The sequence below is a fragment of the Neophocaena asiaeorientalis genome, unplaced genomic scaffold (genome assembly GCF_003031525.2).
Source record: "Neophocaena asiaeorientalis asiaeorientalis breed wild unplaced genomic scaffold, Neophocaena_asiaeorientalis_V1.1 scaffold430, whole genome shotgun sequence".
In the NCBI taxonomy this organism is placed as follows: Eukaryota; Metazoa; Chordata; class Mammalia; order Artiodactyla; family Phocoenidae; genus Neophocaena; species Neophocaena asiaeorientalis.
Genome location: NW_020173691.1, coordinates 923,112 through 945,835, shown reverse-complemented (window position 1 = coordinate 945,835; position 22,724 = coordinate 923,112). Strand labels below are relative to the sequence as shown.

Genomic DNA, 22,724 nt, shown 5'->3' with positions numbered 1-22,724 from the left:
TATATATATATATGTGTATGTATTTTCTTAAAGATACATGCTTATGATTCTGTTTCGTGGTCATCTAACATAATTGAGGAAGAAGTTATTCTGTGTAAATGAGCTTTGCAGATGAAAAGCTTTCAGTTTCAGTTGAAGCTTAACAGTTAAATGGCCAAAAGCATTGGATGAGTACCATTCTAAACTTTGAGTATTCTGATTTCTTAATTTTATCAGACATATCATTGTTAATAAGCTTTCTCCTTGCACAAGTGATTGTAAAATCACTTAAAAAGAAGGGTCTTTTGCCTGGATTCTTGTGAAGACTCCTTAAACCTCATGGGGCCTTTCCTCAGATACAAGGAAAAAGAATAGAAAGGGTGAACAGAAGGGAAAACGGTGAAAACGTTTTCTGTTTCCCACTCTTAATTCTCCCATCTCAAAAACCCTGACATGGCTTAGATTTTTACAAGGTTATGTAGGCTTTATGTCCTAACTGCTGCCCTGCAGCCTCAACATTTGGGACCTTGGTCCCTACTCTCATTGCCTGCTTGTTGCATCTTCCTGCTTTCCCTCGCCTGTTGATTTGGGTGAAAGGAGGAAAAAGGAAGCTTACTCCCTCATTAGCAAGGCTGTGACATTAGAGAAATAGTTATTTATTTCTGTGTTGGAACTCTGAATGCAGTTTCCTATAACAGCATCGTTAAAAATGGTATTAGATACTGTAATAATATTGAGATCATGGATGATTTGTGGACTGATCTGAGCATCTCATCACCATTTATGATGTTTGACAAGGGAAGTAAGTTCTGGGTTACAAAGACATTTAGTAACACTTTTTTTAAAAATTGAGTACTGCTTGTATTTTATTCTCCTGTAATTCGGTGCTGTCTTTAGGAGATGATTTAGAAGATGTTAGCTGTTATTTCTCTCATTGCTTGTGTATTTTCCTGTAGCAGTCTTCTTTTCCCTTTTAGATTTATGACTGCTATTTTTAGGGGGTTGGGAAAATCAGAGGCTGCAGTCTGTTAGATTTCTAAATTCACCCAATAGCCAACTTTGATTAGGAATTCTAAGATGTTTTCTCATTCATGAAAGAGGCATATCTTAGGACAACAATCATGCCTTTAATTTTGTTTCCTCAGAGTCTTTTTCGATTATCATTGTTTCTAGATCTCATTCTGGCTATTTGGGGTTGTCAAATAAATGATTTGGATGAGTGAAGCATTAGTATGCTTAATATGAAACCACTATTCCTCTTCACTTTTTTTAAATTGAGAAATAATTGACTAGTAACATTATATTAGTTTCAGGTGTACAAATAATAATTTGATATTTGTATATATTGCAAAATGATTGCCAATAAGTTTAGTTATTAACATCTGTCACCAATACATAGTTACAAGATGTTTTTTCCCCTTTTCCCCCCTTTAAGATCTGCTCTCTTAGCAACTTCCATGTATATAATAATCCCTTTCCAATATGGAACTTAAGTCCTCTTTTAATAAGATTGGTGCTCATTGAAAAGATACATGAATGTATCTTTTTTATTTATTTTTGGCTGAGTTGGGTCTTCATTGCTGTGCGCGTGCTTTCTGTAGTTGTGGTGAGCGGGGGCTACTCTTGATTGCAGCACGCAAGCTTCTCATTGTGGTGGCGTCTCTTGTTGCAGAGCACAGGCTCTAGGCACGTGGGCTTCAGTAGTTGTGGCATGCGTGTTCAGTAGTTGTGGCTCACGGTCTCTAGAGCGCAGACTCATTAGTTGTGGTGCACGGGCTTAGTTGCTCCATGGCATGTGGGATCTTTCCGGAGCAGGGATCAAACCTGTGTCCCCTGCATTGGCAGGCGGATTCTTAAACACTGCGCCACTAGGGAAGTCCCCGTGAACGTATCTTTAGTTGCAAAAATAAGGTATTTACCTTAGTGCTTTTATCTATCATAAACTATTAATGAAGTATCACTACCAATTAAATTCGAAATTTTTTTAGCCTTTTATTTTTTAATCCTGTGGATCCTTATGATCAAACCTGTGTCCCCTGCATTGGCAGGCGGATTCTTAAACACTGCGCCACTAGGGAAGTCCCCGTGAACGTATCTTTAGTTGCAAAAATAAGGTATTTACCTTAGTGCTTTTATCTATCATAAACTATTAATGAAGTATCACTACCAATTAAATTTGAAATTTTTTTAGCCTTTTCTTATTTTTTAATCCTGTGGATCCTTGTGCTGAACCAAACCATTATTAAATTTTCATTCTGTTATGATTTGACTATTGTGTTAAGAACTGTAATATTTCTATTAATAAGATGTCTTGATATCAAGTTTAATTTTATTTCTCTCTCTTTTAGGTAAAGAACAGAGTATATCAAGGTAAATATTCAGGCTTATTTTGTTACTTGTACTATTCCCTCAGTACTGGTATTTGATATGAGTTTTGTGTAAGCTAACAGTAGATATGGTGACTTCTGATCTCTGATTGACTTATTAACTCCTGAACATTTTACTAATCCTAGGTTGCTAGCTTAGATGACAGAGTAGATGGTGATGCGAGTAGATGAGATAGGAGTTGAGGTGGCAGCAGGGAGAAGAGGATTCGGCTTGGGCAGATTGACTTTGAATGTTGAAGTAGTGCAATTTATTACCTGTGAACGGTGTTCCTGTGCTAATGGTTTATTCAGTACAGTAAATAAGTATTTAAGTAGATAATTTGAGGAATAGCGGTATGTCAGTATGCTTGCATTTTCTATTTCTATTTACAAATGGCATATATTTGAAATGATCACATTTTCTGAGAAGAAAGGTGCTCATGAAGGAGAAAGACATTGAGCTAAAACATTTTACTGTATTTCCTGTCTTTGAAATAAATTTAAATTGGAATCTCATTGAAGTAAGGGTTCTTATTATGTTTTTCTTAAATTTTAATATTTTTACACCCTTAGTGCTGTTAACTACAGTTTGCTTTTTAAAGGCATAATAGTTAATGCTGAGTTCATTTCCCTCAGAGTGCCAGATAGCATGTCTTTGCTGCTAATGCATTGGGTAATTCAATTTTTGATGATTTTATGGATTTCTCCCCCTTTTCAGTCACTGAACAGCAAATTTCTGAGAAGTTGAAGAATATCATGAAAGAAAATGCAGAGCTTGTACAAAAATTATCAAGTTATGAGCAGAAGGTATTAATTATTCTTTTAGCTTTTTTCCCCCTGTGGTTCCAGCTCGAATTATTTCCTCCTGTCTTATAGTTCAGTTGTTATGGTGGGTTTTTTTGTTGTTTTTTTTTTTCTTCGGTACGTGGGCCTCTCACTGCTCTGGCCTCTCCCATTGTGGAGCACAGGTTCCGGACGCGCAGGCTCAGCGGCCATGGCTCACGGGCCCAGCCGCTCCATGGCATGTGGGATCTTCCCGGACCGGGGCACAAACCCGTGTCCCCTGCATCGGCAGGCGGACTCTCAACCACTGCGCCACCAGGGAAGTCCTGTTATTAAACCCGTGTCCCCTGCATCGGCAGGCAGACTCTCAACCACTGCGCCACCAGGGAAGTCCTGTTACGGTGTTTTTAAATCATATTAAAACATTTTTTTTTTATCTCCTACAAACTATCCAAACGTGAAGTAGCCATCATATGTGTAAAGTACTGCTTGCTTCTCTGAGGGATCTCCTATTTGGAGATAAGTGTTTTTTTTTTTTTCTTTTGGCTGTATGGCCCGACATGTGGGTTCTTCCCGGACCAGGGATCGAACCTGTGCCCCCTGCAGTGGAAGTGTGGAGTCTTAACCACTGAACCACCGGGGAAGTCCTGGAGATAAGTTTTGGTAGCACTATAATTTATGTTTCTAAATTTTGAATGCTTTATTTTATTTAGATCAAGGAATCAAAGAAACATGTTCAAGAAACCAAGAAACAAAACATGATTCTCTCTGACGAAGCAATTAGATTTAAGGTAAAAATCCCTTTTCTTTTTGAGATTGCATTCTAAAGACAAAAGAAAAATAATGAGTAATTATTATTAATACCTTTTTTTTGTAGGATAAAATCAAGAATCTTGAAGAAACTAATGAAATTCTGGGTGACAGAGCTAAAAGTTTGCGTGCTATGTTAGAATCTGAGAGAGAACAGAATGCGAAGAATCAGGACTTGGTAAGAGTTTTGCTGTTAAGTGTTACTGTAAATTGGCTTTTCAACTATTTTGTAGGTTGGATGAGATGAACTCTGCATTTTCCCATGCTTTAACTCGAATAATATTGGTTGGGAGTCGGGGAAGTTGAACCTACTTCTATGCATTTTCGTGGAATTTTAAATGCTAATACCCCAAGTTATTAATTTTACAGGCCTCAGAATTATTTTTGTCCTCAGCCCTGGGTAATTTTCATATTGCTTGGCTCTGCCCTTTGAAACATGTAGAGCAAATAAGAAATAGTTGCCCCTTTGAGTGGTCTTAGTATTTTGTTTTGATTTGTTTTTGCATGGTTCTTTTCTAAAAATAAACTTTAAATGCTAGACCAGTTTTTTGTTTTTTTTTAAATTTATCTTTGGCTGAGTTGGGTCTCCATGTCTGGGCGCGGGCTTTCTCTAGCTGCGGCGAGCGGGGGCTACCCTTCGTTGTGTTGCGCAGGCTTCTCAGTGCTGTGGCTTCTCTTGTTGCGGAGCACGGGCTCTGGGTGCTCAGGCTTCAGTAGTTGTGGTGCACGGGCTTAGTTGCCCCGCAGAATGCAGGATCTTCTTGGACCAGGGCTCGAACCTGTGTCCCCTGCATTGGCAGGCAGATTCTTAACCACTGCACCACCAGGGAAGCCCCTACAACAGTTTTGAATTATATAAAAGTTGGAAAGATAGTAGAGAGGGTTCCCATATATTGCACACCCAGTTAAGCTTGATCACCTGGCTGAGGTAGTATTTGCCAGGTTTCTCTGCTATGAAGTTAACCCTTTTCCATCCTCTGCATATCGTACTCTTTGGAAGGAAGTTACTGTGCACAACCCACAGTTAAAGAGTGGAGAGTTATGCTCCACCTCCTTGACATGTTCCTTGATAAGTTTTGGAATTCTGTATCTGAGATTTGGCTCTTCCCCCTCAAGTCCAGCCATTTTTAGTTTAGCAAGAGAACTTTTAAGTGACCTTGGGATTTTTTTCTCTACCACTAGGAAAAATCATTGATTTGAACTGGTTTACCTGAATTATTTTTCATTTTCTTTCCTTTGACTTTTTTATCTCGTCATGTACCACATTATTTCATAACTAGGAAAGTTGTGGATGGTATGAAATATTTATGTCTTCAGTATTTTCTTTCCTCATGTCTTTACATTGTTGACTTTTCTCCTAGGCCAAGACTGGATCATCTGCTTTTACCTGCTATCTAGGGGATGGCTCTGCGATGTGTTTTGTTAATGTTTCTTCTTTTTATCATATATCCCAGTGTTTCTACTGAAATTCTAATACATTTTTGTGTTCTTTTTCCCATGGCAGATATCAGAAAACAAGAAATCTGTAGAGAAGTTAAAAGATGTTATTTCAATGAATGCCTCAGAATTTTCAGAGGTAAAGCTCTGTACAATTCCTGCAAGATACATTAATATGATGTCTTAGTATTTTGAGGAGCAAACATTTGATGTGTGCTAGAAAATGCAAAAGACAAAAACCGTATGTCTAATTGGGAAAGTAACTTTTTATGTGTTTTTCTTTGGAATTATTGCATTAATAGAAGTGTTTTGCATTAGGTTCAAATTGCCCTTAATGAAGCTAAACTTAGTGAAGAGAAAGTGAAGTCTGAATGCCATCGGGTTCAAGAAGAAAATGCTAGACTTAAGAAGAAGAAGGAGCAGGTAAAGGAAAGTTAACATCATAGATTATGTAACTAGGAAACCAGATATCATTACTGCTTGAATATCTTTTCTTGGATATGGTTTTTAAGGAAATGAAGTATGTATGCAGGATTCAATTTTTAGATATGCAGAGTTTAAACTGCGCTCCCCAAATTGAGTGCATGTGTACATTCTCCATCTGTTCTAGGTTTTCTGTTCTTTTGTACAATTCCTTGCAGCTATCAGAATGTTTAGTCTTTGTCTCATCCAGCACCAGCCAAATATTAACTTGAATAGCCTCAAGAGGGCGATGGACTTGCTTCTTAGACCCAAAGAATTAGGTATTTATTACCCTCCTTTGAGCAGTTACTGTTTCTCTGACCAAGGGACGGTTACATGATCTGGAGTCTGGGCTTGGTAGGCAGGGAGACGTACCCTTCTATTCCTACTGGAAGTGAATTATTTGAACTGGCTGCAATTTTCTGAAGGATGCAATACACTAGATCAGTGTCCTTGACAGCTCGTAGGTTCTCATTGCAGTTCTGAGGGATGGAGTCACTCTCCATCCCTTAACCAAGGCCATGGTATAGTCCCTAATGACGAGCCAAGGAGAAGCATGGCTCATTTTTTGTGGTCTTGCTGTCTCCAGTGCAAAAGCCATAACGTTTAGAAATTGATGTGTTTTAACTTTGCAGTTGCAGCAAGAAATCAAAGACTGGAGTAAATCACATGCTGAGCTCAGTGAACAAATCAGATCATTTGAGAAGTCTCAGAAAGATTTGGAAGTAGTTCTCACTCACAAAGATGATAATATTAATGTGAGTTCATTCTCCTGAATACGTGCTGAATTCTCATGAATTCTCATGAATCTGGGTAATTGAAATTGAGAGGCTCTTTCTCATAAATATCCTTTTGCTTCTTTTCTAGGCTTTGACTAATTGCATTACACAGTTGAATCAGTTAGATTGTGAATCTGAATCTGAGGGTCAAAATAAAGGAGGAAATGAATCAGATGAATTAGCAAATGGAGAAGTGGGAGGTAAGATTGGTTTCAGGGAGGTTGGACCTCTTTTTGCCTTCTAGTCTCTAAGGACACTGATGCTTTTTTCAGCGGTCTGAATGTCCTCTTTAGGGTTAAAGCTGTAGACGCCTGTCACTGAATTTGTACAGTTGGCCCTCTGAATCTGTGGGTTCACATCCGTGGATTGACCCAACTGCAGGTTGAAAATATTTGGCGAAAAAAAATTCCAGATAGTTCAAAAAAGCAAAACTTTATTTTGCTGCGTGCCAGCAGCTGTTTACGTAACATTTACATTGTTTAAGGTATTATAAGTAACTTAGAGATGAAGTATGTGGGAAGATGTGTGTAGGTTATGTGCAAATGCTGTGTCATTTTATATAAGGGACTCGAGCATCCACAGATTTTGGTTTCCTGTGGGGGGCGGGGGAGGGGGTCCTGGAGCCAATCTCTTGTGGATACCAAGGGACGACGATACAGGTCTGTATGCGTTGGGCAGAGGTGGGTTGCTGGCTTGTGGTACAGCAGTAGGTGTGCACTGGAGCCAGAGCAGCACCAGTCCTGTCTCCCAGCGCTGTGTACTGAACGCTCCTCAGTAGGAGAAACTTCTTTCTGAACTTCATGCTTATCATTTCTGTAGTTCTGTGGTTTTTGGGCCACAACCAATGTCAAAAGTACCGAGCGGTTGGAGCCGTAAACTTAACTAAGCAGTTAGAGTGGAGGCTAAAGGGAAAGAGTGTTTACTGACGAGGGAAATGTTTGTAGACACTCTATCTCAAGTTGGAGATTGTTCACATTGTGGGTGTTTTAACCTACACCTGGTAGCAGATTCAAGGGGAGAGCAGAGGAATGAGTCTTTCTAAATAAGATATTTGACTGGGGGCAGGTAGATCTGAGAGAGAAGAAGGAACTTTACTTCACATATCCCTTCTTGCTCAAATACAGCATGGATAATATTTTTATTGTACAAACTGGGAATTCTTTTTTTCAACCTAAGTTTGCACATCTCTTAAAAGTCAAATAGCTGAATCAGTTCTTTTCGTTAGTTTGTTTTTTCATTGAATGTTTGAACATGATAATTGTTTGGGGGAAATTAAGAAAATATAGTTAAACAGCAAGGAAGGAAAGAGCACTGAAATCCTTTTGTTTCTTAGGTGACCGGAGTGAGAAGGTGAAAAAGCAGATTAAGCAGATGATGGACATTTCTCGGGTATAATCCTTTTTATAGAGTACTCTAAGTGCCTGTGAATTCTTACTATGCCTCACTTTTAAGACTGTTTCTCTCTTCTGCAAATTTTAGACACAGACTGCAATATCAGTAGTTGAAGAGGATCTAAAACTTCTACAATTTAAACTTAGAGCCTCCATGTCCACTAAATGTAACCTGGAAGGTAGGTTGCTTCTTGAAAAGAAATTGCCACTGGGAAAATAAAGAGTGGCTTCCTGTTTCCATGTTCTCACCCCCCTTAACGCTGACCTCCTCAGTAAGTTCTCCAGTTTTTGTGCACACAAAGCTCAAATGTTTTATCCCTTACAGACCAAATAAAGAAATTAGAGGAGGATCGCAATTCCCTGCAGTCTGCCAAAGCTGTACTGGAAGATGAATGCAAAACACTGAGGCAGAAAGTGGAGATTCTGAATGAGCTCTATCAGCAGAAGGAGATGGCTCTGCAAAAGTAAGGTTTTCGTGGTTCATTGTTAACAATGTTGTCATCTAGCTCAATGTCTGTACTACTATAGATAATCTTGTCTTTTTTAAAGACTGTTTATAGTTTTTTCTGCCTATAATTAGTGTAGATTTGTCTTTCTTCCTTTCTGCCTTGTTTCCCATAACTTGCAATTTTTTTTCCATTTTAACTAATTGTCAGCAATTGTTGCCTGTAATTTACTTGAAGCATAGTAGTTGTGCTACTATAGTAGCATAATAGTAGTAGTAGTAGTAGTAGTTATGATACCCCATAGTAGTTATGCTACTAACTAACAGGTACTAAGAGTTGCTGTTCTGGAAGTGCTTCTTTTGACGATTCATACCCTTTCTGAGGCTCCACCACTTACTCCACTTTTCTTTTGCTGTTGTTAGTTATATCATTCTGATTTGTCTTGCATTTGTTCTACTAGTTTTTAATATAGCCTTTAAAAATCCTGAGTGATTGGTATGACATGATTTTAAATAGAATAAATACTTCAAAAGGAGTACTTAGTTACTGACAGTATTGTAAGTTTTGGACTTAATATAGTCAATATTCAGACTGTACATATATAATATGTAATTGTGGCAAGGTTGTTGGGAGTTTGGGATATAGAAATGCTTGTTTCATCCTCAGAGCAACTTATGAGATAGGTACAATTATTATTTGTATATTAAGTATAGGAGGCTGAGGCTCAGAGAGACTAAGTAACTTACCCAGTATCACATCGTAGTGAAGCAGGGCCTTGTACTAGGTTTTTCTCACTCTATAGCACATGCCCCTAACTTTTTAACTGCATGTGTTCTAAATGACAACCATATGGAAACCATAAAAAAAAAAAAAAAAGAAATACCTGTTTCATGTGTACGTTTAGGTATTAATCTTTTGAAATATACATCTCAAATTTGGAGTTAGATATCTTTTGAAAGATATACTTTCATAGTTCAAGTTTTCTCCACCAAAAATACCTGAATCCTCTAAAATAGTTTATTGGTGGTGGTTGCGATTTGTGTTTGCTCCTATACTCCACTCTTTGGCATTTATAGCAGTCTATGAGCAGGCTTATTTTGCTAAGCAAATTTAATCTTTTTCATATGCTTAGGTTGCTATTGCCAGATGCCATTAAACATTGGAACCATACCACTAACTTTTTCTCTAATTCTTTGCTCACCAAGAAATTAGTTTAGATTTTCCAAGTTTTATTCAGGCTAGCTCTAAATACCTGACTTGCTTCAGATAAATATTTCCCATTTCATTATTTATTATTATTTTTTAAAAAGCACTTCTCTGGTGACTTCCCTGGTGGCTCAGTGGATAAGACTCTGCACTCCCAGTGCACGGGGCCTGGGTTCAACCCCTGGTCAGGGAACTAGATCCCACATGCATGCCGCAACTAAGAGTTCGCATGCCACAACTGAGGAGCCTGCGAGCCACAACTAAGGAGCCCGCGAGCTACAACTAAGACCCCACGCAGCCAAATAAATAAATAAATAAATATTGGGGGGAAAAAGGGCACTTCTCTGCCACCAGTAGTCATCTGAATCACCTCAATGGCAATTGTCTTTCTTTATGATATAATCAGTGTGGCAATATTTTATTCAATTCCTCCAGCGTCCATTCAGTCACCATGTCCGGGCACAAATTGCTTGCACTTCATCCCCAAAGCCACTGTGTGTGCTCAGGCCCAAGTCATCTTTTCTGCCAGTCCTTAACTAATCACCTATCTCCAGTTTCTCTTTCTTAAACCTCTTCTTCCAAGTCTACAGCTGCTAGAAGGAACTTTCTAAAATACAAGTCCTTGTGTATCATCATGTGGTTTAAAATCTGTCGAGGAGGCCCCTCCATTCCCTTCAGGGTCAATTTCCGACTGTTTGGCAAACACACAGGGCCCCTCAGCTGTCCTGAGCTGCCTCTCCAGGTGCATCTCCTGCAGTCCTTCTGATGCAGCCTGACCTGACCACAGTTCCTTCATGCCACTCTGAGCTTCTGTGTAGTTATACATGCTGCTTTTTCTGTAGTAAAAATGTCCTTTTACATTATTTCCACCTGGCAATCTCCTGCCTACTCAAATGTTTATGTTCCTTAAAATCTTTTCTAGAGTGAGTTGTGGCATAAATAAATAAATAGGTGAGTACTCATTTTTTCCTTATAATGTAATTCCTAAATGTATATTTAGGTTTAAATCTACATATTGGTATTTGCTTTCTATTTGATGGCCTGTTCTGTGTTCCTTTTTCTCTTCTTTCTGTCTTTTGGATTATTTGAATATTTTTAATAATTCTATTTTTCCCCTGTGTAAGCTTGGTAGTTATTGGTTGCTTTACTTGTCTTCATATACTTACCCTAAAGACCGCAGCATGTATCCTGGACTTAGTCAATAGATTTGCCTCTTTCTGGGCTTTAACTCCCTCCTGAGTTAAGATGCTCCTGCCTCTTTAATTCTTTGTATACTTAAACTCCACACGGTGTTTTCATTGCCTGTTACAGTGCTTCCCGGCCAGTATTCACTTGATTTACACCCATACTTACACAGGCGTACCTGGTTTTATTGCACTTTGCTTTATTGCGCTTTGCAGATACCGCATTTCTTACACATTGAAGGTTCGTGGCCACCCCGTGTCAAGCAAGTCTTTCGGCACCATTTTTCCGACAGCATTTGCTCACTTTGTGTCTCTGTCACATTTTGGTAATTCTCGCAGTATTTCAAACTTTTTCATTATTATATTTGTTATGGTGATCTGTGATCAGTGATCTTTAATGTTACTTTAAAGATTATGAAGGCTCGGACGATGGTTAGCATATTTCAGCAGTAAAGTATTTGATAGTTAAGGCTTGTATGTTGTTCTTCAGACACAATGCTTTTGCACACTTTATAATAGACTACAGTATAGTGTAAACATAACTTTCACATGCACTGGGAAACCAGAAAATTCCGAAACTCACTCTCTTTCTCCGCTTTATTGTGGTGGTCTGGAACTGAACCTTCAATATCTCTGAGGTCTGCTTGTAGTTCCTGTAGTTCTTTATCCTCTCCTACACCTTTGGTCTTCCATTTGGGGTCACTTTCATTCTACTTGAAGAATGTCCTTTAGTGACGGATTTCATCGGCTTATCTTTGTGTGAAAATGTCTTTATTTTGACTTCACTTTTTAAGGATATTCTGCTGGCTCTGGGATTTTTGCAGTTATTTAATTCCAGCACTTTAAAGATAACCAGTTAGTTTCTGGTTGTGAAGTTTCTTGAAGGAATCCAGTGTCACTCTTACTTTCCCTGTTCAGATGTCTCACCCCTGCTGTTGCTGCCTTTAAAAGTTCTCTTTCGGTTTTTCAGCAGTTTTATTGGGCGGTGCCTAGGTTTGGATGTTTGGGTTTGGGTTTCTCTTCTCCTTCCCTAACTATTTTGCATTTATGCTGTTTGAGGTCATCAGCACATCCTGAATTTTGGGGTCTTTCTCCATATGTTGATTCTGCCTCATTCTCTCTTCTTCTGAGATTCCATTTAAACCTTTTTAAAAATAATTTACCCTATGTCTGCTACATTCTTACCTATATTTGCTTCATTCTGGATTTTTTTTCTGACCTGTCTTCCAGTGTGCTAACATCTCACTTCAGTTATCAAATCTGCTACTAAAATCATTCATTGAGTTCTTAATTCCAGTTACTGTGTTTTTTTATAGTTTCTAATCCTTTGCTGAAATTTGTAATCTTGACTTTCGCTTCCATGAATGTATAAGGCACAGTTATTTTAAAGTCTGTGTGATAATTCCATTATGTGGATCCTCGATGGGTCATTCCTCTTGTCTTTTAGATTTTAATCACAGTGTCTTGTGGGGTGCCTAGACAGTTTTGATTGAGTGGCAAACATTGTAGAGGGAATTGGAGGCCTAGAATGGTGTTGTTTTCCTAGAGAAAAGATTCGAGTTTATTTCTAGCAGGTGGTCATTATTTTAATCCAGTCAGCAATAGAGGTCATTCAAAAATGGCTTAGTTCTGGACTTCCTGGTGGCACAGTGGTTAAGAATCCGCCTGTCAATGCAGGGGACGCGGGTTCGAGCCCTGGTCCGGGAAGATCCCACATGCCGCAGAGCAACTAAGCCCGTGCACCACAACTACTGAGCCTGCGAGCCACAACTACTGAGCCCGCATGCCACAGCTACTGAAGCCAGCATGCCTAGAGTCTGTGCTTCACAACAAGAGAAGCCACTGCAATGAGAAGCCTGCACACCTCAACAAAGAGCAGCCCCCGCTCGCCACAAGTAGAGAAAGCCTGCATGCAGCAACAAAGACCCAACGCAGCCAAAAAAAAAAAAAGGTCTTAGTTCCTACAAAGGACACTGCATTGCTCATTTGGTACTCCAAGTGCACAGCTCTTTCTAGCCTCAACCTAAAGCCCAGGGCTTTTACTAGGGTCCCTCTCAGTGGTAGTCCTGAGCTCCACTTCATTTTCTATGATCCAGGAATATTTTGAAAACTCGATTCAGTAGCCTCCTTATATCTCTACATTGTCTTAAGTGCATGGGTGAACCTAGGGGAAAAGTGGCTTCAGATGCCAGGCTTATTTGTAATTCTGAGATTCCTTTTTTTTTTTTTTTTTACTAGACCTTGGCCTCATATATTAGCTTACTAGCTAATATATTAGCTCTCTGATGCCTTCAAGCATGTTCTTTATATTTTTGTCGAATGTTCTATTTATTTTCAGTGTTCTCAGACTAACTCATTCATTCCTGGAAGCAAAATTCTCTCTGATCTTTTTTCAAGACCCAGTTTTCTTACATCTCTTCCTGAGTTAGGGATTGTTCTGTTGTTAGGTACATCGTTCATACATTAAACTGCGAACTCAGTGTAGGGATAGTACTTTGCCCATATTTTTATCTTTAGCATCTTACTAGGTAAAGTATGTTATAGCTATTCATAAGACATATGCTGAGTATTGAATGGACAATTACAAAAGAATATACAACCCTTTTTCTCTTTGATTACTAACTGTTTTTACTATAGCTCTTCTGATTATGCTTCTGTTTCATAGAAATTGTCTCAGGTTTCTTTTGAATCAGAACTGTGGTCAAAGAAGTACAAGGGTAACAAGAAAATAGCATTTTAAAGCCATGTTGCTACCATTGCAATCTCTGTTATAGTAGATTGATATCTTGAGCTCCAAGGTTAGTAGGTTAAAACCAGTTTCCAGTAGATGATACTCTGATTATGGGACAGCTTAGATTCTTTTTCTATCCAGTAGACATGGCCAATTCTAAGATTTTTCTCTTTCCTTTAATCATAATTCTATTGAAATAGGCAGTAGGAGTCCCACATCTGAAGTGTGGAATTAATCTGTGGTTAATTCCACAATTAGAAGACGTTCTAAAAGGCTTTTGGGGGGCTAATTATCATGGTACCAGTCTTGGATTGAAAAATAATCCTTCCAAGATTGAAGTAAGAGAAGTAATTACAGGTCTTTCCGTGGTAGAAATAAGAGCAATAATTATCCCCTGCTCTGTCCTAATAAGTTTAATTGTGTTAGGTTGATCAGCCCTGGCTTACCACATTGAAGTAAAATGAGCTTTCATTGTCTCAGACACAGGAAACTTGGGGCACAGAGTGTTTTTTCCATTTGTTTGTTTCATTTACTAGTGAGTAGAGAATTATGAGGAAAAGTTTTAAAATGCAGGTGATTTGCCAACAGGCCAGAGTTTGATTTTTATCCATAAGTGGCAGGTTTGAATTCCTTCCTATGACTTGTTTGTATGTGCGTTTTAGAGAGGCTGGGAAGTAACAAGGCATTCAGACAGACGGCTGGGAGAGCAAGAGAAACACTTTCATTTGACAACTGATTTTATCTTAGGAAATTGAGTCAAGAAGAGTATGAGCGGCAAGAAAAAGAGCAGCGGCTGTCAGCTGCAGATGAAAAGGCGCTTTTGGCGGCAGAGGAGGTGAAAACTTACAAGTGAGTTCAGCTTCTGAGGAGGGTGTCAGTGGCTGATGAAACTACTGTTGGCTTTTAAAAAAAAAACTGTTTTACACTGTGTAGAACAAAATGGCACAGAAGCAGAAATAAGTGGTCAAAAGATTTAATTAACATGAGAAAAAATAAATTTTAAGTTAACAAAGGAAAAAGTGTTAAATTCACAGAAATTTCCTTACACCCAATACTGACAAGACTGTAAGGGAAATTGGTTCATGCCAACAGTTCTGAGTGGTTTTATATATCAGAGAAATTCTTTTTGGAAGGCAGTTTGCTGTATGATGTATTTAAAAAAACATTAAAATGATTATGCCGGGGCTTCCCTGGTGGCGCAGTGGTTAAGAATCCGCCTGCCAAGGCAGGGGACATAGGTTCGGGTCCTGGTCCGGGAAGATCCCACATGCCGCGGCGCAGCTAAGCCCGTGTGCCACAACTACTGAGCCCACGTGCCACAACTACTGAAGCCCACACGCCTAGAGCCCGTGCTCCGCAACAAGAGAAGCCACCGCAATGAGAAGCCCTTGTACCGCAACAAAGACTAGCCCCCACTCGCTGCAACTAGAGAAAGCCCGCATGCAGCAAAGACCCAGTGCAGCCAAAAATATAATTAATTAATTAAAAAAAAATGATCATGCCATTTGATAGACCCAGTAATCATAGCTCTGGGAAATTTTCTGTGGATATAATTAAAGGAAGAAAAAGCTTTATGGAGAAAAATATTTATAGTGGGATTGTTTGAGAACATATTGAAGAGAACAGTTAAGGAAATTATAAGGTATCAGTTCAAAATCTCCAGCTATTAAATAATAAGGAAGGAAATTATGCAGTATTAGTTTTGATCACAGTGTACTCTTATTACAGCCATGTAGAATGTGTTTTTATACATATGGATGAAGTCTGAAAGGGTACAGCTGTAGCTGTTAGAGTAAAGGGAACATGGCGAGATTGTTTAAAATATTATTCAGTTGTGCTCTAAATGATAAAAGCAAGTTTAATTCTTAGGCGGAGAATTGAAGAAATGGAGGAAGAATTACAGAAAACAGAGCGCTCATTTAAAAACCAGGTAATAATTATACTTCCCTACAGCAGCAGACTTCTTTGCTTTCTAATACATATTATTATAATGAATCTCTGAACATATTTTTTGATGTGTTATCTTTTTCAGATCGCTACTCATGAGAAAAAAGCTCACGATAACTGGGTAAGATTTTTTTTTTCTTTTCTTTATTTTGTGTGTTGTCTACCACAGCTTATTTTGGATATTTTTTTTCTCCAATAGCTCAAAGCTCGTGCTGCAGAAAGAGCTATAGCTGAAGAGAAAAGAGAAGCTGCCAACTTGAGACACAAGTATGTGATTTTAAAACATATTTTCAGTGTGTTTTTAGAGTTTCTAAAGGCTGTGCTGTGTGGTATCCAATAAGGAATTAATTTTCTGTTTCATATTTAAATCCATTCTTTCTCTATATTCAAGATTACTGGAACTAACCCAAAAGATGGCAAGGCTGCAAGAAGAACCTGTGATCATAAAACCAATGCCAGGAAGACCCAACACACAGAACCTTCCACGGAGAGGTAGGGAGCACTTTTAAAGGGCTGCAGTCTATTTTTTGGTGGAAAACGTGTTTAAATTACTTTTGATTCCTGAATATGTGTGTGATATTCATGATGCCCTAGAAATAATCCCAAGAACTTAGAAAAAAAAGGTTCACTTAAAGTGGTAATTATTGCCCGTTGTCTTCAGGTCCTCTGAGCCAGAATGGCTCTTTCGGCCCATCTCCTGTGAGTGGTGGAGAATGCTCCCCGCCACTGACAGCAGACCCACCTGCAAGACCTCTGTCTGCTACGCTTAACCGAAGAGAGATGCCGCGAAGTGAATTTGGTGAGCATTGACGTGTTACCTTGCAGTGAACTGTTTCAAGAGCTTTTTCCTTCTTTGAGAATTCTGATGCAAGCAGCAGTTGAGAATTTGGGTCTGTCCAATATATGAAGAAGGAAATTTCTTAATTTTGTCTTGGTGGATAGTCTACTTTAGATGTGCTTTAGAACAAAAAGCACTGATTTATTATTATAACAATACTATTTGTCATGTATAAGTGTATATGTAAAACAAATATATAAATATCATTTATTCTTATTGTTTCTTTTCAGATTTTTGCTGTGAAGTATAGGCCTTTATCTTTAAACTTCTGTTGAGTTCCTCTCTTGAATAATATAAAAGTAGCCTTAAAACTATATAATTTATGCAGTGTACATCTGTTTCTCATTAATGTGAAATGCTATGAGTCTGTTTCTAATCATAAATATGTCTATAATACTTGGTAAGATATGGAAGTCAGATTACATATAGACTGAAAAAACAGCCTATACAATTGCCTGTAGCTTGAAGTACCTGACCAGTGCTATTAATGTGCAGGTCTTTGAATCCAAGATAGTTCTTATTTTAATTCTTTAAGTTTGTGCATAAATTGTTAGTGATTTCTCCTCATATGTATTGGGAGACCCGCTTTGAATTTTGCTTTCTGGGTAGAACTGAAACCTGACCTGTCCACAATTGGTTTATTCTGAAAAATTCATGCAAGGGCTGTTATTTCTCTCTCAAGGGTCAGTGGATGGGCCTCTACCTCGTCCTCGATGGTCATCTGAGGCATCTGGGAAACCCTCTGCCTCTGGTAAGGGACCTAAGTGTGTTCAAAGAGTCTCAAATTGTGGAGGAGGTGGGTAGAGGACTTTGTATTCTTCTTCAGAGAGTGTACAAGTCAGAATAAGTCTAAATCAGTTCTCTGGCCTCCCACAGATCCAGAATCTGGTGCAGCTCCCATGATGAACAGTAGCTCAAGAAGCTCTTCCCCCTCTAAGGTGATGGATGAGGGCAAGGTAAATTCTGCGGTCATTTTGAATTGTAATTAGGTATTTCAGGAAAACATCTAACTTTTTCTACAACGCCCTCTCTTTGCCTCATCCATCTCCCTTTTGTGTGTTCTGTTATGTCTATACCATCTCATTTACTTTTTGAAAAAGCAAACTGTTCCCCAAGAGCCTGAAGGCCCTTCAGTTCCCAGCATTATGTCTTTGGCTGAGCATCCAGCAGCACTAAGTACTTGTAGGTTGAACTGGGCTTTTTACTTGGTGTATTTCTGGAAAGGAGCTGAGGAGCATGACACTAACCTGCTTTGCTTTAAATTGCATGGCAATACTGACCTTACTGTTGACTTGGAAGTGTTGCTGGGTTGCTGAAGTCTGGTTGCTTGGTTGGTTTTCACTCCTTTTTCCTGTTCTGGTTAGGTGATTAATCTCTTTAGAGCATCTGTTGTAGTTAACCTTAAAATGTGAAAAGTCATCACTTCAGTTCTGTATTGTGTGCTTCGGTGTTGAGTGCTCTAAGGCAAATCAGTTCATCATATACTGTGTAAATTCATCATTATTATGTATTTGTTTGGAAGTGTGCTATTTAAGAATATCTTGGGCTTCCCTGGTGGCACAGTGGTTGAGAGTCCGCCTGCCGATGCAGGGGACACGGGTTCGTGCCCCGGTCCGGGAAGATCCCACATGCCGCGGAGCGGCTGGGCCCGTGAGCCATGGCCGCTGAGCCTGCGCGTCTGGAGCCTGTGCTCCGCAACGGGAGAGGCCACAAGAGTGAGAGGCCCGCGTACTGCAAAAAAAAAAAAAGAATATCTCTAGTGGTATACCAGGCAAGCCCTGTTTTGAATAATCTGAAATTACAGATCAGTAACAGAGGATGTTTGCTGTAAGTGAAGTACTGAGTAGTGGAAATCTTTAATTACCTGTTGTGCCAGTTCCCAGCAGTAGCCTTAAATTATGTTCACGTAAGTGTATTCTCTTGTAACTTGTGTAGCTGCGACAGCTGGTAAGTCCTCTGATTGTACCTCACAGTGCTTTACTGTGTTGACATCAAGATACATATTTTCATTATTGAGAATTTCCAACCCAGCTTCCGTAGGGAAGGATTGGTCAGCACCTCGTAATGTGAAGGACAGCGTTACTGGTGAATGGGGGTGGATGCTGGAGCTGTGCCTGCTGAACTTGTATATATAACGTTATCTCTGTTGGGAGATACTTGCGAGTTCCAGTACAGGACTCCAGGAATACACATCGCTTGAGAGCTCTTTGTGTCCCAGGGCAGCCTGGCTAAGACCCAAGACCCCTTTGAAGTAGCAGACTGACTTCAAAGACAGTAGAGCCTCCTCTGATAGCGGGGGCAGAGGAGGAAGAGCACTGGCTTGGAGTCAGGCTGATGGTGGATTCCAGCCCAGCCTCTTACGTGCTGTATGGCCTTCGGCAAGGTATCTAATGCTCTCTGTGCCTCTGTTCCCTCATGTTTAAAGCAAGGTGAGATCTTACAACACATGAAAGGAAATTGAAGGTACTCTGAATATTAGCTCTTCTTACATGTAGAAAATGGATTTTTCATTCCCTTTTGTTCTTTCCACTCTTAATATGGAGAAATGAGCTATTGTGGTGACGGGAGGGAGGGGCTGCCCTAGAAGCAGTTTCCTGTGTGTATGGTATGATTGTTAGTTCTTAGTTGGGAATCGCCTCTGTTAAGATCCTTTGACAGTCCTCTTGCATCCTCTTCTGTTTGCCCATACGAGCAATAATATGATTATGGTGGAAGTGTTCACTCCTCTGACATTCTTTGAACCCGCCTGAGCTGTCAGTGGGACAGATAGGAGGGGTAGAGTTTTGTTGCCATAGCTCGCTCTTTGGACAAGTGCCTGACATCTGCTTCATTGGGTTTTAGCTTTTACTGGTGTTGGTGCTTTTATCTGTCATATCCAAGCATTTCAGAACTTTCATTACTTCTCCTTTGCAGGTTAATACGGCTGCAAAAGGGCCCCCTCCTTTTCCAGGGCCACCCCTCATGAGCTCCCCCGTGGGAGGCCCTCTACTGCCGCCCATCCGATACGGACCACCTCCTCAACTCTGCGGGCCTTTTGGGCCTCGGCCACTCCCTCCGCCCTTTGGTATGATGATTGAACGGTCGTAATGGACTTGCGAAGTGTGTCCATCTTTTCCCTCTAATCCTTGATAAAATTTCAACAGTTGCTCTGCAGGGCTGTGCAGTGAAAGGGTAAAGCTGGCTGAGTACATTTGAACTTTTCTGCCGTTTCTCAGGACCCATGGGTGCTGCACAATCTCCCTGTACTGAGATGGGCAGTAGGCATCTCTTGTAGACAAGGGAAAATGGGCTGTTCATAGCGAGTCAGAAATATTATTTCTGCCTATGTTTCTTGAACAGCTCCGGCTACATACTAGGCTCCGTAATGGATGGAATTAACTCTCCTAACTCCAGGAGCTTAAGGTGTCCTATAGGACACATACATACATTATATACAACATCAAACTTGTAATCACCATAATGGAAGTATAAGCAACGGGTCACAGAGTATAAAAGAAGGCAAGATTAATCCATCACTCCCCACCTTGGGAGTAAATAGGAAGGAAATGTTCAAGAGAAGGTAGAATGTAATAGCTACTAGGTAGAATGTTGCTGAATTAGGTGGAGCTGGAAGGCCTTTCCCAGCAGGGCAGACACCTTGATTTTGATGGCATATGTAGGTCCATGCTGACTACTGCATGAGTTTTTAATTGATACAGTAACAGTGGAATTTCCCTTATCAAAATTTACTAACAGTGAAGCCCTTATTTCATAATCTATTGTCTTAGTATGATATATAGTACTTCTAAGTACAAATCAAGCTCTTGTGAGATAAAGACAGCAGAATCGTGTTGTCGAAAAAACCACAAGCTAGGTAGAGCCACGTTTAAATCCAGCCTATGTTGCTTCATGGCTGGCTGGCTACAGGCATGTAACTTAAACTTGCTGAGCCTCAGTTTGCCTCATCTATAAAGTGGGGATGCCACCACCTGACTTCCAGGGGTATGAGGAATTAAAGATTAACATACATGGAATCATCTAAATTTAGATATGTTCATATGTAGTTACATGACTGAATTTTATTTTTTCCAGGTCCTGGTTTGCGTCCACCACTAGGCTTAAGAGAATATGCACCAGGCGTTCCACCAGGAAAACGGGACCTGCCTCTTGACCCTCGAGAATTCTTAGCAGGACACGCACCTTTTAGACCTTTAGGCTCTCTTGGCCCAAGAGAGTACTTTATCCCTGGTACCCGATTACCACCCCCAACCCATGGCCCCCAGGATTACCCACCTTCCTCTGCTGTAAGAGACTCACCGGCTTCCGGCTCCAGAGGTGAGCCCCCGCCTGCCTCTCAGAGCACTAGCCAGGGCTGTTCGCAGGCTTTCAAACAGAGCCCGTAACTGACCTCGGACATTTAGTCTGAGAGAAAGTGGACTGTGCACTGTTCATGACAGTAGAGGATTTTCACTGGCTTCAAAATCCAAAAGTTGATTTTAAAAGGTTTGTTTTTAGAACTAAGCTGCCCTGGCAGTGTGCATTTTTGAGCCAAACAGTTAAAAAATATCATTTCCCCCGCCCCAAAGTAAAAATCACCTTGTGAGCTAGAGCCTCCTTACAACCTTGAAATGTGCAATAAATACCTGTGTTTTAGTTAATGTATATATGTAACTGCTGAATGATTTAGGGTGCCGCGAAAAATACGAACGTTTCCTGTGGAAATGCTGTAAGAACATGTATTTCCATTTGTTATCCTATTTTTAGTGTACACCAGTTGAATACACAGCAACCGTATTTATAAGCCTGATTTTTAAAAAATATCTGGTCGCAACGACTGTTACGCTAAAAATGTTTACTAAAAGATCACTAAACTTTTATCTCCCCTCTTGCTGAAGTTCTTTGTAGTAACAGTTCATAAAAATTTGGTTATTAATATTTCCCAAGTGTCTGTTGATTCATTGTTTTCTCACGAGACTTGTACCATTTTGGAAACATGTAAACTCAAGCTCCCAGAACTGAAGATGGTGACCTGGCAGCACACTTCCCTGGCTCACCGCTCATGAGTTCACCCTCAAAGTCACCGGGAAGCACCACAACTGATATGTCTTCCTTCTACTTCAGAGAAGTCAGTTCGCCAATTTGGACAGCATTCACGTGCTTTCTGTGGCTCTGCCTGGTTGAGAATGGTTTTCTGAGTATGCGTTTACGTGTAGCAAGAATTGTTTGACCTGATATTCTGTTGCTTTTACCGTTCTTGCGTTAGGGTGCATAACAGAAAAATGAAAATGATGTGTCATGACCATAAAAGTAAGAAAATTTCTTTTAAAAAATGCAGAGAGTCTGTTATTTCTCCTGTACCTTGCCGCTGACTTTCAAGGAATATGGCGAAAAAGGGCAAAGAGTAGGTAATACGATGAGAAAGAATGATTCAGGATTGTGAGGCTTGTAACATGCCCTAGGTCAGCAACCATGGGCTGAACTCAGTTCTTTTTGTTGATTGATCCTATTCCAAAATTCATATTTGAATACTGGCCCCTCTATTTAAAAATCAGTAAATCTGAGAATCTAGGATTGCATCATACTTGCTATACATTACTTGTACCAGGTCTTTTAAACAATGTTTCTAAGAACTAACTCATCAGACACTTTAAACTATAGTAACTTTGTAGCACATTTCAAGAAGTTTTAAGATTTCAATTAAATCAGAATTATAAAAGGTTGATATTGTTGTTCAGGGCTAGATCATACTCCCGCATTCTCTGAAGTTCTGTGATGTAATGATACTACTGAAGTCTGCACCGTGACTCGTCACCATCAGGATATTGAATCCTCTTAGAATACCTTATAAGATAAAGCAAATGCTTCACTGTGAAACAAAATTTTTTCTTTCTACTAAACTAAAAGATGCCACTTTAGAAAGATACGGACCGTTGAAAGAAGACAACTCTTCCAAAGTTCATAACGAATACATAAGGAGTTTTTCAGGAAAAGAGAATTCCATCTCTGTGTCCTGTTTATTATCAAGAATAGAAGAAATTTAAGAGGAAAACTCCATAGTTAACAGCATAGGTTATTTTTAACCATGTAAAATAAAAAGATTAAGTCACAAAGACAGCTTTTGAGTATATCAATCTCTTCAGGACGTGAAATAATAGTGAAGTTAAGATAAATTTTTTAAATAGTATTTAAATATAGATTTCACCAGTTAGGAAGATAATATAGTAGCAAAGGTAAATTAAATCTATCTCAACATCAAATCCTGCAGTCTTTTTCTTTTTTAACCTCTACAGCCTTTTTGGTGTTTATTCTGTGTTTCATATTGAGTTGTAGAGAACTGCCACCTGTGGCTTAGCCGAGCGGCCCCAGACTTGCCGTCCCTGCCGCCT

At 39.5% G+C, this 22,724-nt stretch overlaps 1 protein-coding gene across 2 annotated transcripts in view; it reads left to right on the top strand.

The window, feature by feature from the left end:
• MIA3 (MIA SH3 domain ER export factor 3) overlaps positions 1-21,672 on the top strand; it is a 51,116-nt gene extending 29,444 nt beyond the window's left edge. The window contains exons 7-27 of one of the 2 annotated variants that reach the window (XM_024750459.1): positions 2,328-2,349; positions 3,064-3,152; positions 3,842-3,919; positions 4,006-4,116; positions 5,443-5,514; positions 5,694-5,798; positions 6,473-6,595; positions 6,705-6,816; positions 7,950-8,005; positions 8,096-8,186; positions 8,333-8,471; positions 14,322-14,423; positions 15,444-15,504; positions 15,607-15,642; positions 15,721-15,788; positions 15,913-16,013; positions 16,183-16,320; positions 17,042-17,110; positions 17,236-17,315; positions 19,273-19,423; positions 20,431-21,672. In XM_024750459.1, the coding sequence (XP_024606227.1) occupies positions 2,328-2,349; positions 3,064-3,152; positions 3,842-3,919; positions 4,006-4,116; positions 5,443-5,514; positions 5,694-5,798; positions 6,473-6,595; positions 6,705-6,816; positions 7,950-8,005; positions 8,096-8,186; positions 8,333-8,471; positions 14,322-14,423; positions 15,444-15,504; positions 15,607-15,642; positions 15,721-15,788; positions 15,913-16,013; positions 16,183-16,320; positions 17,042-17,110; positions 17,236-17,315; positions 19,273-19,423; positions 20,431-20,741 (2,115 nt within the window). In that variant the 3' untranslated portion in view covers positions 20,742-21,672. The remainder of the gene's footprint in view (positions 1-2,327; positions 2,350-3,063; positions 3,153-3,841; positions 3,920-4,005; positions 4,117-5,442; positions 5,515-5,693; positions 5,799-6,472; positions 6,596-6,704; positions 6,817-7,949; positions 8,006-8,095; positions 8,187-8,332; positions 8,472-14,321; positions 14,424-15,443; positions 15,505-15,606; positions 15,643-15,720; positions 15,789-15,912; positions 16,014-16,182; positions 16,321-17,041; positions 17,111-17,235; positions 17,316-19,272; positions 19,424-20,430) is intronic. The other variant, XM_024750460.1, reaches the window with a different exon arrangement.
• The last annotated feature ends 1,052 nt before the right edge of the window (positions 21,673-22,724 follow it).